Source organism: Anolis sagrei, chromosome 6 (assembly GCF_037176765.1).
Source record: "Anolis sagrei isolate rAnoSag1 chromosome 6, rAnoSag1.mat, whole genome shotgun sequence".
NCBI lineage: Eukaryota > Metazoa > Chordata > Lepidosauria > Squamata > Dactyloidae > Anolis > Anolis sagrei.
In genome coordinates, this window is record NC_090026.1 from 47,960,724 (window position 1) to 47,975,527 (window position 14,804).

At 41.6% G+C, this 14,804-nt stretch overlaps 1 protein-coding gene across 6 annotated transcripts in view; it reads right to left on the reverse strand.

Annotated features, from left to right (window-relative positions):
• Positions 1-249: 249 nt before the first annotated feature.
• GPATCH8 (G-patch domain containing 8) overlaps positions 250-14,804 on the reverse strand; it is an 83,485-nt gene continuing 68,930 nt past the window's right edge. For all 6 annotated transcript variants that reach the window (XM_060781214.2, XM_060781210.2, XM_060781216.2 and 3 more), the window contains 2 exons: positions 6,860-6,990; positions 250-6,175 (listed from right to left, as the gene is read on the reverse strand). In XM_060781214.2, coding sequence (XP_060637197.2) covers positions 2,353-6,175; positions 6,860-6,990 — 3,954 coding nt within the window. In that variant the 3' untranslated portion in view covers positions 250-2,352. The remainder of the gene's footprint in view (positions 6,176-6,859; positions 6,991-14,804) is intronic.

Genomic DNA, 14,804 nt, shown 5'->3' on the forward strand with positions numbered 1-14,804 from the left:
ATTTGATGTGATTTCGTTCATTGGTTCTTTTGTTTTTAAGGTACTCATTATGCACAGAGCATTTTTATATATATAGATGAAGTCAGAAATGGCTAAACATAATTAAAACTAATGGAACGATGTTTTAGCTCAATCCCAAGAGAAAATCAATATGGGATCTGTGAAAAGATAGCCGGGCATGAAAATTGTGTCACGGAGATGCGCAACTTGAATCTTATACTTTGGAACACAAGTACACACACACTTCCCCCAAATTACTAGTTTATTAGAAAGTTTATTTTACTCATTTTTACAGCATGTATATATATTTATATATATATATACTTTTATGTGACAAAGTTAAATATAGCCTGCTGATACTGAAGTAAGAGCGTGTTCATTTCTGTAAGCACTCTCTTGGAAGTCCAATTTCCTGCGCCCGCCGGGGTGCCGTGCCTTCACTCTGAACCTCAAGGGAACCAAGTACTGAGAAATTAATACTGTTACTTGTTGAATATCTACAGCAGCTACAACTGAGTCCCTTTGTCAGAGCAGCATTTTCCAGTGCTAGACTTTTTTCTAGCGAAGTGTAAGGAAGCTCGGGGTGGTATAGAGCCTAGGAATTTCAGGGTAAGAGGCAAAAGTGGTTATTTTCAAATTTTGGGAATGGAAGCCACGTTCTTAAGACACAAAATAGCAGTGCCCCTCTGGTATGGATGCCACTTTGCCAGAAGCCAACCTCTTTTGCACCGAACCAAAATGGTAGGAACCTCCTCTGTTATTTAATGAAGGTCCTATCTTAGGGAGTGGAAACAGGGAAATTCATTCTCTCCCAAAAAGGCATTTGCCACTTAAGTGAAAAAGGGACACTTCTGAGGACTGGGCAACTCATTGCTCTAGAAGAAAATCCCAATAAAGAAAAGGATTCAAACCAAAACCACTGCACCCAAAACATTTCCTAAACATAAAAAGGCACATATTTGAAAATGAAGAGCCTTAACATAAACACACATACACACCTACCTAGGAGCAATGTTCTCTCAGCAGCTCAGAATGAGTGGTTTGAATCCTGGGGAAAGTGCTAGATTTTGGGGTGTTCAATGAGGGAGACTCACTCCTTCCTTCAGAGTAAAATTCAACTTCTTGCTCTATGGGACCAACTGGCTATTCTGGTCAAACTAGTGGTGCTGCTAAAGCATGCAGCGAACACCTTAGCTGCCACACTAACCCCTATTTTCTTGGAAGTGACATAGGATGGAGTTCTTCAGCTATAATACAGAAGGGAGTCCAAATCACTGCTTCTTGCTTATTCTTCTCACATTTCCTCCTTAAAATGATTTTTTTTCCATTTTATAGTACATAAAATTAAAAAAAGAGAGAGACAGAGCTTGAAATTTACATGCTTGAAGTATGACCCCCTAGCCACAACTAGAAGCTCTGAAATTCTGATGCAGGTTTTCTTTCCAACTACATCAAAATGTATAGATAACCAAAGCCACCTGAACAAGTACCACTCAAAGAACGGACTTTAAAAAGTGTTATTGCAGTAGACTACCAATATGGAACATTTTTCAGAGGAGCTACAAAAAGCAGCATTGTACATTTACAGAGTTCAGTGCAATTTTTAAAAACGTTTTTCTTCTGAAAAAAAAATCATAAGTTAATAAGGAACCATCAAATATTACAGAGTAAAGAATACAAGTCAGAGAGTCATGTTGAAGATGTTCACAGGACTCCAGCACATTATATTGCTTCAAGGACTAATAGAGGGATCGCTCTGTGTTCTCTCTCAGCAGCATTGGACAAGGGCAGCCTTGCCTAGCTTGCCTGATGTTGGAAACTGGTTGCTGTTTCCTGCTTTGATTCTCAGCAAGCTGCTGAACATGGGAGCAGAGGACAAGAGAGATAGGTCTAAGTTGGATATTTCTTGGATCTTTTGTTCGGTTGAGCATCGAAGGTGAAATCCAATTGCCGCTTTCACAATTTAAATTAAACACGGGTATTGAAGGCAAGATAATTTAGATATTATCCACTTTGGTTTTTAGAGTGGAAAGAAAAAATAGATGATAATTGCAAATTTAAAAAGTGGGCCCACCTGGTAAAGAATTTCATATTCATATAGATGCAAGTAAGCCATCTTCATGGATGTACAAGGCCCTGAAGCTCCTTACAAGCGGATCTCTGGCAACAGAACTTTCCCCCTTTTCCAGAGACCAATTATCTTGAGTCTGCCTTTTCCTGCCCCATCGTCCCCTTCTTTGGCTGTTCTCAGGCTGTTGCTTTTCAGGGAGCAAGACACATGGATACGCACAGGCATGCCACTGTCCTCCTTCTCCCCTCCCCACCAGTGAGACTGCTTCTTTCTCACACCCTTCATGTGCCATGGCTGGGGGGATGCTGTAAATCCTGTCCTGAGAAGATGGGGTGCAAAAGAGGATGAAGGTGCAGTGCTGTTGCGGCAGCCGTCGCTGGCCGGGGTGCTAGAAGAGTTGGGTAGAGGGCAGCGTGGGGGACAGGATGAAAAGTGAAGGGGCCTGGGTGGATGGCGGAGGCAGGGATGATATGGATGGGATGGCTGGCCAAGAAAGTGGCAGGATGCCCTGGGATGATGGAGTGGGTTAAGTGGGACAAAGAGATGGGGGTTAAGTGGGGCTGGGGGATATGATGGACTTGAGCAAGAGGCTGGGGGTGTGGGTGTGGATGGATCCCAATGGCTGCAGCAGCTGCTGCTGCATGATGCTGCAGGATAGCATGTTGAACGGTGGTAATGGAGGTGGCTGCAGCTGCTGTGGGCTGCTGGATATGGATGGGTTGCAGGGCAGGAGCTGTGGCCGGAGCCAGTGCAGCTGAGGCAGGAAAAGCCTTGACCTGCTTGGCAAGGAGCTGCTGCTGAATGTGCTGCTGAGCGGCCTGCTGAAGTTTGCTATATTTCTCCATCTCCTCTGGGGTAAAGGTAATGGGTTGGCTCTCCAGGGGTGCCAAGGAAGAGTCCTCACTGCCCTCAGGCTCCCCACTGATGCTAGGCTCCCCACTGTGTGGTATGTAGCTGGGAAAGTGCTCGACATCTGGCCCCAAAGGCACCATCCTGTTTTCTATGGACACAGGTGGGTTTCCAGTGTCCAGAGGCTCTAAAGTTTCACCTTCATTTGGATCAGGGAGGAAGCTGTGTGCCACAACCATGTCTCCAGATCCATAGCACTCTGGGAGTGCCGGTGGCTCAAGAGGAACAGGAGCCACTTCTGTGGCCACCTCTTCTGTTTTTTGATCAATTGGAAGGTTGTCTGTTGTTTCTGTTTCTGGAGTCTCCTCCACTTGAGGTTGGCTTGCCAGGACCACCTCTCCAGTGCCAGGGGTTGCTTCGTCCAGTTCTGAAATCTCTACGTCCTCTACTTTTTCTAGTCCAGCCTCTTCACAAGGCTTGGTATTTGGTTTTCGGACTGTGGGAAGTTTTCCAATTAATGGAAGAACAGGCTTGTTGCCAAGAGAAGGAGGGAGCTTTGGGCCAAAATAGCCCTGTGGGGGATCCTTCAGCTTTATCCCAACTTTGTGAGGAACTGCAAGGGAATCTTCATTGCTGCTGGGCTTCTTCTCCACCTTTCTGGACTGGATTTTTTCCAGAAGTAGTTTGGCTGTGGCTGAGTTCTTCTCCTCAGGATTACAGTTGCTTCCCAAGCTAGAGCTGCCACTATTCTGGGGGTGACTGCTGGTTCCTGTTGCTTCCTCTCTTCTTGATTCTTCCTTTCTCATAGATCCTTCAACTTGCCTGCCTCTGAAATAGTGAGGGGACTGTGAACGGTAGATCTTGGACCGGATGAAGTCTCGCCGCACAGATCTTCTTTCACTAGGGCTTTCATGACCACGGGATCCCTTCCTTGAGAGGGACCTCTGTGAAAGACTTCTTGCGCTCCTGCTGCGTTCCCGGCTGTAGCTTCTGCTCCGCTTCCAACTGTGTCCGGTTCGGCTTCGACTCCTCCGCTTGCTCCGGCTGTGACTGCAGCTGCTGCTGCGCGTCCTGCCCCGACTTCTTGTCCTAGATCTTCCCCTGGCATGGGTTCGACTCCGGCTTCGGCTCCGGGACCTGCTTCTACTCAGACTGTAGTCATCTTCTGAAGAGGAGTACTTGCGCCGTTTTGATCTGCGTTTGGAACTTGCATAGTCTGAATCATCCTCTGAGTCATGAGAGCGCTTGGTACGACTCCGTGATCTGTCACTGTAGTCACTGTAGCTGTCTTCTGAGTAGCTCCGACGTCGGCTGTATCGGCTATTGTCAGAGGAGGCATATGAGCTTGTTGAGTATGACCTCTGAGATGATCTGCGAGAGGAATGTCGATGTCCTGACCTTGAGCGGCTTCGGGAACAGTCACTGCCAGAGTCATAATCATCACTGTATTGTGATGCCGACTTCTGCCTAAAATGCTTGTGACAGGAGTCCTCATCACTTTCATAACCACCACTGCTCTGTCGGCCTCTATGGCTGGGGTGAACGGAAGCCAAGGTGGAAGACCGCTTCTTGGTAGCCGATGATGCCTGCTGCTGGTCCCCCTTGGTTTTTTTGCTGTGATCTTGGGAAGAGGTGCCACCGTCATCTTTCTTACTGCTACAACTGCCTTCTTCAGTAGAATTAGACTTCCGCTGAGAATCTTGAGGGCAGCACTTTCTTTTTTTGGAGCAGCCAGCATCTTCAGTCCCTTGTGGTCGCTCAGCTTCTGTGGGAAAAGAAGGCTTGCTCTTTTTGTGTTTGTGTTTCTTCCGTTTCTTGGATTTATCTTCTGGCAGGTCTCCCTCTCTGCTCTTCTCCTCTGCCTCACCTTTACGCCTACGTTTGTGCTTAGTGGACTTCTTGTGCTTCTTCTTCTTCTTGTGTTTGTGGGACTTCCCCACTTTGCGACTGATGACATTGCCTTTGCTGCCATCTTCTGGCCCTTCTGCCTTGCCAGTGCTCAAAGGGTTGGACTCCTGCTTACTGCACCCTGGCAGGGACTTGCTCTCTGACAAAGTAGCAGACTTGGTAGCTAGATCTGCCTCTTTGCTCTTGCTTGCATTACCCTCTTCTGTAGATTGTGTTTTCTCCTTAGAAAGACTTGTTGCTGGTTTCTGTTTTTCTGCCCCCTTTGCTTTAGTGTCTTTGTTACGAGACAGCTTAAAGTCAAAATACAAAGGATTGCAGCTGTATGATACCGAAGGCTCTGCTTTAGTAAAGATCAGCAGTTCTGAAGGCCACTGGAGGGTGGTGCTCTCATCTTTACTCAGTACTGGGAAAAAGGGCCCTGTTAAATGCTTAGGTCCATCTGTGGTTTCTTTACTAGCTGTTGGAGGCTGGGGACTCTCTTTAGCAACCTCTACCTCCACAGGGTCACTTTCCTTGAGCTGCTTGGCTTCCTGCTTGCTTGAATCTTCTGAAGGGTCTTTATCTTCTGTTTTACTGCTTTTTTTGGCAGGACTCTGCTCCTTTTGATCAACAACACACTCTGCTACTGTTGCTTTCTCACCATTTTTTGCCATTTTAAGTTTGGGGGAATTGCTCCGTTTCCTTTCACACGTCATTTTCTTACTCGCAGCCTCTGCTTCAACTTGATCTGTAGCCTTCATGAACAAAAGAAACTGGAAGTTGGGCTTTACTTTGCAGTGAGCTGGAGGGATGTAGTGATAATACTCTGGTTCTAGTGCCACTGGCCCATCATCTCGTTTCATCTTCTTCAGTTTGGACAGTGTGGTGTTTAGAGCTGTCCCATCTTTGTCAGGCTGTTGTTCTTCTTCGTCTCCTTTACTGTCAGGGCTGTTTGTCCCCTCTATCTCTCCAATTTTTGCTAAAGTATCTGTATGTGTTTTTTCATCTGCTTTAACTTCATCCTCAGGAGAATTGGATTCGTCCACGTGGTCTTTGAAAACAGAGGCAATTGACTCAAGTTTCACAGGGGCCTTTTTGGCGAAGGAGAAAGACACACCTATTTTAAGAGGGTTAATCCCCAAACCGACAGCCTGTGGCATCTGAACAAGAACCTGGCCAGGTGCAGTGTTGCTGGTGGATTGCCCACTGGTGTAAGTAATGCCCTTATCAACGGTCACACCAGTAACTTGCCCAGAAGCTGGTGAGAAGGAAGAGCATGTACTGGGAGCTGCTGAGTCCATGTCATCTTCTCCTTCTTCATCAACAGCCACAGTTGTTGTTCTAAACATAGGTCCACTTCCGGGAGCACTGGAGGAATGAAAATGGAGAGAAAGAAAGAATTAATAGTTAGGAAGTCTGGCTATCAACATCTCCACCTTCATATTTTACTCACTCATGCCAATGCAGCTTTTCATTATCTTCCACAGAATTGCTTTAAAAGTTGGGCAAAAATCAAAGAAGTTTAATGAACAGTTCTGCACATATTGGAATGTTTAATTAGTGAATTGTTATCTAGCAAGTCTGATTTTTAAAAAATCGGATGTCAGAGATTCTAGTTTGCATGGTTACAGGGCAAAGACTCTCAAGAAAGCAGTTAACATTAAATGCTTAACAAAAATCTTATACATATATAGAGTTTACATGAAAATTTCTTCCAGGGTGAAAGTTCAAATAAAGTCTACACACGTTCACCAGATTTTCTGGATTTGGACAAATTTGTTTAACTCCTGCATAGTATTTTGAGGACCCAAATTGAAACTGGCAGTCAATGGGCCAGAAAATACCATTTAGGTGTGTGTGTGTCGGACTTGCACATTTTATTTTACCAAAAAAATCAAGCAGAAGTCTGCAATTCAGTGAATGGAGGATGACTAAGACCAAAAAAAAGAAAAAAAGAAAAAAGGATAATAGTATGTATATCCATAAGTTATCTTAATCGAATTGTTGATTGGCAGCCACTTTTCTCCATAGCGATAGCAGATCACCACTTACCATTCAGGTTGCCTCCTCTGCTCAGCCAACTCGTGCAAACGTCGCAGGGCTTTTTCCTGCTTTCTCTCATCTTTTCGGGACCTTGATGAAACATTTCGAGCAAATTCTCTTTGCTTGAGGTCCTTCAATCTCTGTAGCAAAACAAGAATGGGAAAAGGAGAGAAGAGTAAGGTAAATATAGTTTTCTTTCCATCAGACAGTTAATAGAATGTCGTAGTGTTCAGTGGTGGAGTACACACTTTTAGAATAGAAAGTCCTACATGCAATATCTAACATCTCCAGATAATGTATGTGAATTAAAAGAAAGGCTTCTGCTGAAGACCCTGGAAATTCAAATAAAATTGGGCTAAAGGGTCAAAAGGTATGGCTCATTATTCAGCCACTTTCCATGTTCATGGGATAGATGCACAACAGCTTAAAGCCCAGAAAAATTTTTAGAACAGTAATTATTTTACACTGTAGACAAGAAGCACTCGCCAACAGATCAATAAGGGGGGAAAAGACTAATATTAAGATACTAGAAATATTCAAGACCATTTTGTTAGACTACACTCCAATACATAAATTTAAAAATCAGGCTCAGTTTAAAACAAACATACACCAAAAGGCTAAAAAAGAATAGCATTTGATAATTAATCTGGTAGTAAAATTCCAGCATCTGAACAAAGACAGGGACAAGACAAAGCTATCTGATTATGTTTCTGGCACACAAACTGTTTAAATTCTGTGTTGTGTTCAGGTGTAGCATACAGCAGCCTTTGACACATGCCTTTTGCATTCTTAACAGTTTTAACTCTAATTTGACTCAACACCTTGCATCCTAAATCTGTAACATTTAGTTGAATGTTAGAATGTAAATATGCTGCTAGCCTAATCTTATTATGATTGTTACAGTCAACTGCTTCTTAAATTATGAGTTCCGATCCCAAATGGGGTCCCTTAGTTCAGTGTTGGGGTCACAAAAATTGGTAACAGAAAAAAGGTTTCTGAGCATTACCTACAGCAGTGGTTCTCAACCTATGGGTCCCCAGATGTTTTTGTTTTCAACTCCCAGAAATCCTAACAACTGGTAAACTGGATGGGATTTCAGGGAGTTGTGGGTCAAAACACCTGGAAACCCATAACCCTGACCTAGTGGATGCTTTAGGAGTCTACATGAATCTGTTGTGCAATTTTTTTTTGTCGTGTCAGGAGAGACTTGAGAATCTGCAAGTCGCTTCTGGCATGAGAGAATTGACCGTCTGCAAGGACGTTGCCCAGGGGACGCCCGGATGATTTGATGTTTTATCATCCTTGTGGGAGGCTTCTCTCATGTCCCCGTATGAGGAGCTGGAGCTGGTAGAGGGAGCTCATCCGCCTCTCCCCAGATTCGAACCTGCAACCTGTCAGTCTTCAGTTCTGCCCGCACAGGGGTTTAACCCACTGCACCACCGGGGCCTCCTGTTGTGCAATGTTTATAGTGGACTCTGCAGAAAATGTTTCAGCTGCATTTCACCAAAATAAAAAACCAGCCTGTTTAGCAAGTCACGCAAATGCAGATTTATTACTAGTATATATCCAATTTTTATACCTATTTTATATACCTATATATCTGGGATCACAAAAAAAGTATCAGGCCAAAAGGGGTCCAAGAGTTAAAGTTTAAGAAGCCCTGGTCTAAGTAACATTCTTCATTTTATTTATTAAACATTTGTAATGTCAAACTGTATCACTTTTGAGTCTGTCAAAGCAACTTGTTGGGCGGGTACAAGGTTCCCCTACATAGTAACCTCATAAAGAGGAGAAAGACAAAACAAGGAAAATCTTTGTTTTGCCAGGAAAAACAAGGCAGGGTGAGTCACCAGATATTCAAAGCTTACATCTGTGAACTGTCTGTGATAGAAAGGAAGGCTTAAAATCCAATTAATAATTATCCTAGGAGTGTGAGAAGATCACACGTTGGAAGGAGCATTTATCAATCACTTTTGAAAAATGAGATCAAGGTGGGTGGATTCTAGAATTCAAGATATGCTAACATTTGCCTGAATAATAACTTGCAAGGTTTTTTTTAAGTGCATGGTGTAGTGGACTATGACTGTGAAGACCATGTTTCAAATCCCAGCTCAGCCATAGAAACCCACTGCGTTACCTTGGACAAGTCACACTCTCTAGCCTTCGAAGGCAAAGTCAAACCCCTCTCTGAACACAATTTACCAAGAAAACCCAATTATAGGCTTATTTTAGAGTCACTATGAGCTCTGTTAGCCTCTTCTCAGCAGTGGCCCCCCGCTTATGGAACGCCCTCTTTAGAGATATCAGATTGGCCACCTCCCTCTTGTCTTTTAGAAGGAAAATCAAGACCTGATTATGGGACCAAGCGTTTGATTAGTGAGCAGCAAGTGGAAGATGATCACACAACTTATGGCAATGAATTGACCCGGACTGGTTTTTGGATTTCGATTTTAATTGATGTGTCTTAATTGTTTTAATTGTGGTTTTAATTTTTAATATTTTGATTGTACTGTGGTTTTTTTAAAAAATATTTTTTTATTGAAAAGTTATATAGTTACATGGAAGGTGGGGGAATATTGTGGAGGAGATAGAAAAGTAGGAAATAAAGTGGAATAGAGAGGAAAAAGAAAAAAAGAAAGAAAAAAAGAAAGAAAGAAAAAGAGGGAAAAAATAAAAAAAATAAGGGGGGGGGAGTTGGGGAACTTGTCCCTGTGGTGTGCAAGACCCCTCCAACAAGAGAAAAAGGAGGAAAAAAAGAGAAAAAAGGAAAAAGGAAAAAAAGATAAAAAGGAAAAAAACCAAGATTTTAAAAAAATTAAGAAAAAATTAAATAATAATAATATTTTTTTAAAAAATGGATTAAAAATGACGTCTATCTAGTCTTTGAAGGTCTTTAGTACTTTTTCCAACCCAAAATTTTCTACGGCATTTCTTCCTTGTTTATTTTTTTTTTAACTGTGATTTACTCTTTTTAATAAATGATTTCTATTTTCCATTGTCTAAAGTATTTTTTTACCGGGTCCCAATTGGTAGGTTTCTTTGGAATTCCTTGGTTTGGTGTTAGCCAATAGGTTAGTTCATCCATATTCATTATCTCCAGAATTTTGTTATACTAATCTTCTCTTTGGGGTATTTCTTTCTGTCTCCAGTTTTTAGCAAATACAATACGAGCTGCGGTAGTCAGGTAATTAAACAACATTTCTTTGTTTCTCTCTCCCTCGAAATCAAGCATTTCTAACAAGAAAAACTCTGGTTCTCTTTTTATTTGTATTTTCAGTATCTTTTGTATTCCATTTTGTATCGTAATCCAAAATTCTTTGGCTTTTGGGCAAGTCCACCAGATATGAAAAAAGTCCCAATCTGTTGATCACATTTCCAACATTTGTTTGATGCATTTTTATAGCATTTTGAAATTTTTTGAGGTGTTAAATGTAGTTGTTTTGATGACGCTAGCATCATATGATGCTTTTATTAGGCCGCTCTGAGTCCCCCTTCGGAGGGAGAAGGGCAGGGTATAAATATAGGAAATAAATAAAATAAATATGGCTGGGGTGAACTGAAGTCAAGGTGGAAGACTGCCTATTGGTAGCTGATGGTGTCTGCTGCTGGTCCCCCTTGGTTTATGTCTTCAAGGTACATAACAAAAGCAACACCTTATGAAATCATATTTATTTAATGTGGGAACTCCAAACTGAGCTCTGCCAAGTTCTATAAATCTGCAGTACATATTCATGCTTTTGTAAAGAAAATATTTAAACTGAAGGATAGGACTGAAATGTCTGAAATAAAACAATCAGGAGACAGCAGCTAAAACCTTTGGTTTATGATTCTCTGGTGCTATGCATAAAAAACTCAGGTAGGTCAAATCCTGCTCACCCCTACTTTACTTGATGCACTTTAAGAACACCCATGCAGAAACACCTGGGAAAGCCCAATCTTCATGAGAATGAATAAGAACAACAGTAGTATGGGAAGACAGCACCAGAAACCTTTATAATAATCACCAAATGAATAACAAAGCTCTACCATTAAAGAAAATTATAGCTCACATATGATGGGCCAGGAGGATGCTTTTTTTGCTTAGTACCTCAACAAGCTGTGGGGAGTAAAGAGCACTTCAACTTGTTCTTATCTGAAGGGGTTTGCCTTGAAGGGTGACATGATTATAGGGCTGCGCTCCTTTTACTTGATGATACAAGAGGTCTTTTTGGGGGTGGGCATGCTTTGAGTCTCATTTTGACAGGCACACAATTCCTTAAGTTAGAACATTAGTTCTCTTTGCATGGTGATTTTTTATGCATGTAGTAGCTGAATATAGTTAGCAGAGCTGTGTATATTCTCAGCTAAAACATCCAATGATTCCAATCTGGTTTCAAGAAAGAGCAATTGCAGTAAACTGTACTGATTATGCCCTATAGACCAAGTCAAAAAGACTCCTTGAATCACCACTCAAGATGCCACAATGACTGCCATGACCGTGATTCTTAATTTAATACTGAGTTCTGCTGATTGTGTACCTGAACACATATACACAAACTGAGAGCAAAAGAAAATGGTTTAGTTCAGTTTTCATCCTGCTACCTTCAGGTTGCTGAAGAATGGTGACAGACTAGATTTTTTTGGAAAAACCTGTCCGAGCACATTGATTTGGCTGTGAAGAAAGCATTCCAAATCGCATTTAAGAACAGTATGAAAAAAGTCAATTATATTATTATTATTATTATTATTATTATTATTATTATTATGTTTATGTTTATTTGTATCTGTAGCGAGGGAGAGAGACTATTTCCTTATTAAAAACCTCTTTGTTGCCTTATACTGATTCAGTTTCTTCTTTTATATTGGCTGGGACTTTCTGTGTGCTGTTAAACCTTTGTGCTTTATGTCACAGGCAATGAAACACTCTTGTATATAACGAAGTAACACAATTTATTTATAACTTCTGGCTCCAACACTTGTGGTTACATTTGTGTTTTGTTGCAATCTTGAGGCTTACAGTCAGTATCATTTACTTGGTTTACTTTTCTGAATAAACTTTCAATGTTTCACATTCACAAACATGTTACTTGCTTTACACACTCTTGGCTGAATTATATTCTGACTCAGGCAACACTAGCCTTCTTTATGTTCCTTAAAACTCGAGCTCTATTTAACTAACTGCTTCTCTATATTAGAAGTCTTTAACACATCTTCATAACTGCTTATTTCTAACAGGCACTCAAAAAAAAACTCTTCTCTTTACACACAGATTCCTGTCATTTTTAAACTCTCTCACTCTAACTGCCTCTTTCAGAACCTTGGCTCCGCCCCTTTGGAATGTTCAGCTCTCTCTCCCCCCAACAGTCATTTTGGCCTAGCAGCCTTTTCTAATCCTGGGCCTACGCTAATCTGCATATGACCAATCGGCTTCACATATGCAAATGAATCCTATCTCTGCTGTCTGTACCTATTCTTCCTTATCTGCCATATGTAAACATAGAGCTATACACCAAAACTTTAACATAGACTAGCAATTTCACTACAGTATCCCACTTTTATCTCTGTGATTGAGATATAAAGCAGCTCACAACAATTAGAAATTATTACTATTCACATATTCATAGTGAAATAGACTTAAGCATACAATAAAGACATACATGGTTTTAAGTAATAAAATTAAAACCGTGCTTTTAAGCAGAGGTTAAAAACAGTAGAACACCACAAAGAGCTCTTTTTTGTTAACATCATTTTTCAAAGGCTTGCTGGAAAAAGCTTAGTTTGCTTCTGAAAGGATAACAAAGAAGACCTAGTTTTTCTAAGAAGAGAGTTCCAATGTGTGGGATTCATACCAACTCTGTCTGTGAAGTAGCAGAATAGAGAAAAGTGACTCCCTTGCATATTTTAAAATCTGAGCAAGCTCATTTGACCGAATAAACCAGGTCTGAGCCACACAAGAGTGGTTCCAGCTATGGAAATCCAACTGGTGACCATGGGTTAATCACAATCTCAAAACTCTTCTGAAAAAATCTCACCAAGGAAACTCTGTATTAGAACTGTCATCAACTGACTTCAAGACACATAACAACATTGCCTTGGTGAAGCATCCCATGTTAGGAAAGTCAAGCTCAAAATGAAATGCCATCTCAGTTTTCATCTCAGTATGCGAAATATGAGCAATCTGAGAAAGGATTAGCTGTTCACTAGAGTCCCTGGACACAATCTCTTTGCTAGAGTCTGGGGTCATAAGCACAAATTCTAAAAACAGGAAACTTGAGCCTGATTTAAGCCTTTCGGTTGGTGGGAGAGTACTCTGTATCAAAATACTTCAGACTAGTAGCTTACAAGCATTACAATCAAAAATTCTCAGCAAAAAGAAGGAAACGGAAGGACCTTCAGATAGCAAATAGAAGGGAAAGGGTAAATAATGCATACAAAGCAGGGCTAGATATTTATTTTCCTTTCTTTCACAAGCCTTCTAGCTGAAAACAGCAATTTCTTAAGGTTTAGAATTTGTACCGGCAGGAGGCATCTGCTGAAAAAGCCCTCCTACTCCTAGATAACATCAGTACAGCAGTCTCTAGTATTGTATTATTGGGAGAGATACCAAAGTATGTGGTGGCTGCAAGAGTTCTAGAATTAGATTGTTTATCTAGATCAATTTATATCTGGCTTCAATCTGGTTATGGGATAGAAACTGCCTTGGGAGCCTTGTTGAACAATCTATCCTGGGAACAAGAATAGGGTTAGTATGTTGAGTTTTGCTATACTTCGTGGTGGCTCGGGTTTCTGCCTTGCCCTGCATACTGTATGGTAATGATACTCAACTCTGTCTCGAATTCAATCTAAATCCAAAAGAGCTGTTCTAAACCAGTGCCTGATGCCATTACTATACTTGAACCAGAGAGTAACACTGTAAGGGGCTGCACTCTACTTAAAGACTTGAATTTATAGTTTCAGTATAAACCTGGATTTAGCCCTCAACCTGTATGCCCATGTTTTGGCCAAGAATACACCTGTACATCTGAGGCTGGGGGATGAACTGTGTCTGTGTACCTGAGATGTTTGACTCGGTCATAGTGACAGGTGCCTTTGTCACATCCTTTTTCAACCGCTGTGACCAAGATTATGGCAACAAGACTGATTGATAACTGGCAAAGAGAAGGAGAAAATGTGGAGGCAGTGACAGACTTTGTATTTCTAGGTGCAAAGATTAGTGCAAATGCAGACTGCAGCCAGGAAATCAGAAGACATTTGCTTCTTGGAAGGAGAGCAATGACCAATCTCGATAAAATAGTGAAGAGTGGAGCTATCACACTGGCAACCAAGATCCGCATAGTTAAAGCAATGGTATTCCCCATAGTAACCTACGGATATGAGAGCTGGAGCATAAGGAAGGCTGAGCGAAGGAAGATAGATGCTTTTGAACTGTGGTGCTGGAGGAAAGTTCTGAGAGTGCCTTGGACCGCAAAAAGATCCAACCAGTCCATACTTCAGGAAATAAAGAGAAATAAATGAGCAGTCGGGCTCATTGGAGGGAAGGATATTACAGGCAAAGATGAAGTACTTTGGCCACATCATGAGAAGACAGGAAAGCTTAAAGAAGACAACGATGCTGGGGAAAATGGAAGGAAAAAGGAAGAGGGGCTGAAACAAGGGCAAGATAGATGGATGGTATCCTTGAAGTGACTTGCTTGACCTTGAAGGAGCTGGGTGGTGACGGCCGACAGGGAGCTCTGGCGTGGGCTGGTCCATGAGGTCACAAAGAGTTGGAAGCGACTGAACGAATAAACAACAACAATGTACTTTACCTGGGGCTGTCTCTGGAAAGTTTTCAGAAGCATTTGTTCAGAATACTGTGGCCAGACTACTGAGCAGTGCTGGTTACGGATATCAAATTACTCCCTTTTTACAAAAGCTCCACTTGTTTTGGTTCTGGGCCCAAATAAATGTTCTGGCTATAATTTATTATTTGATT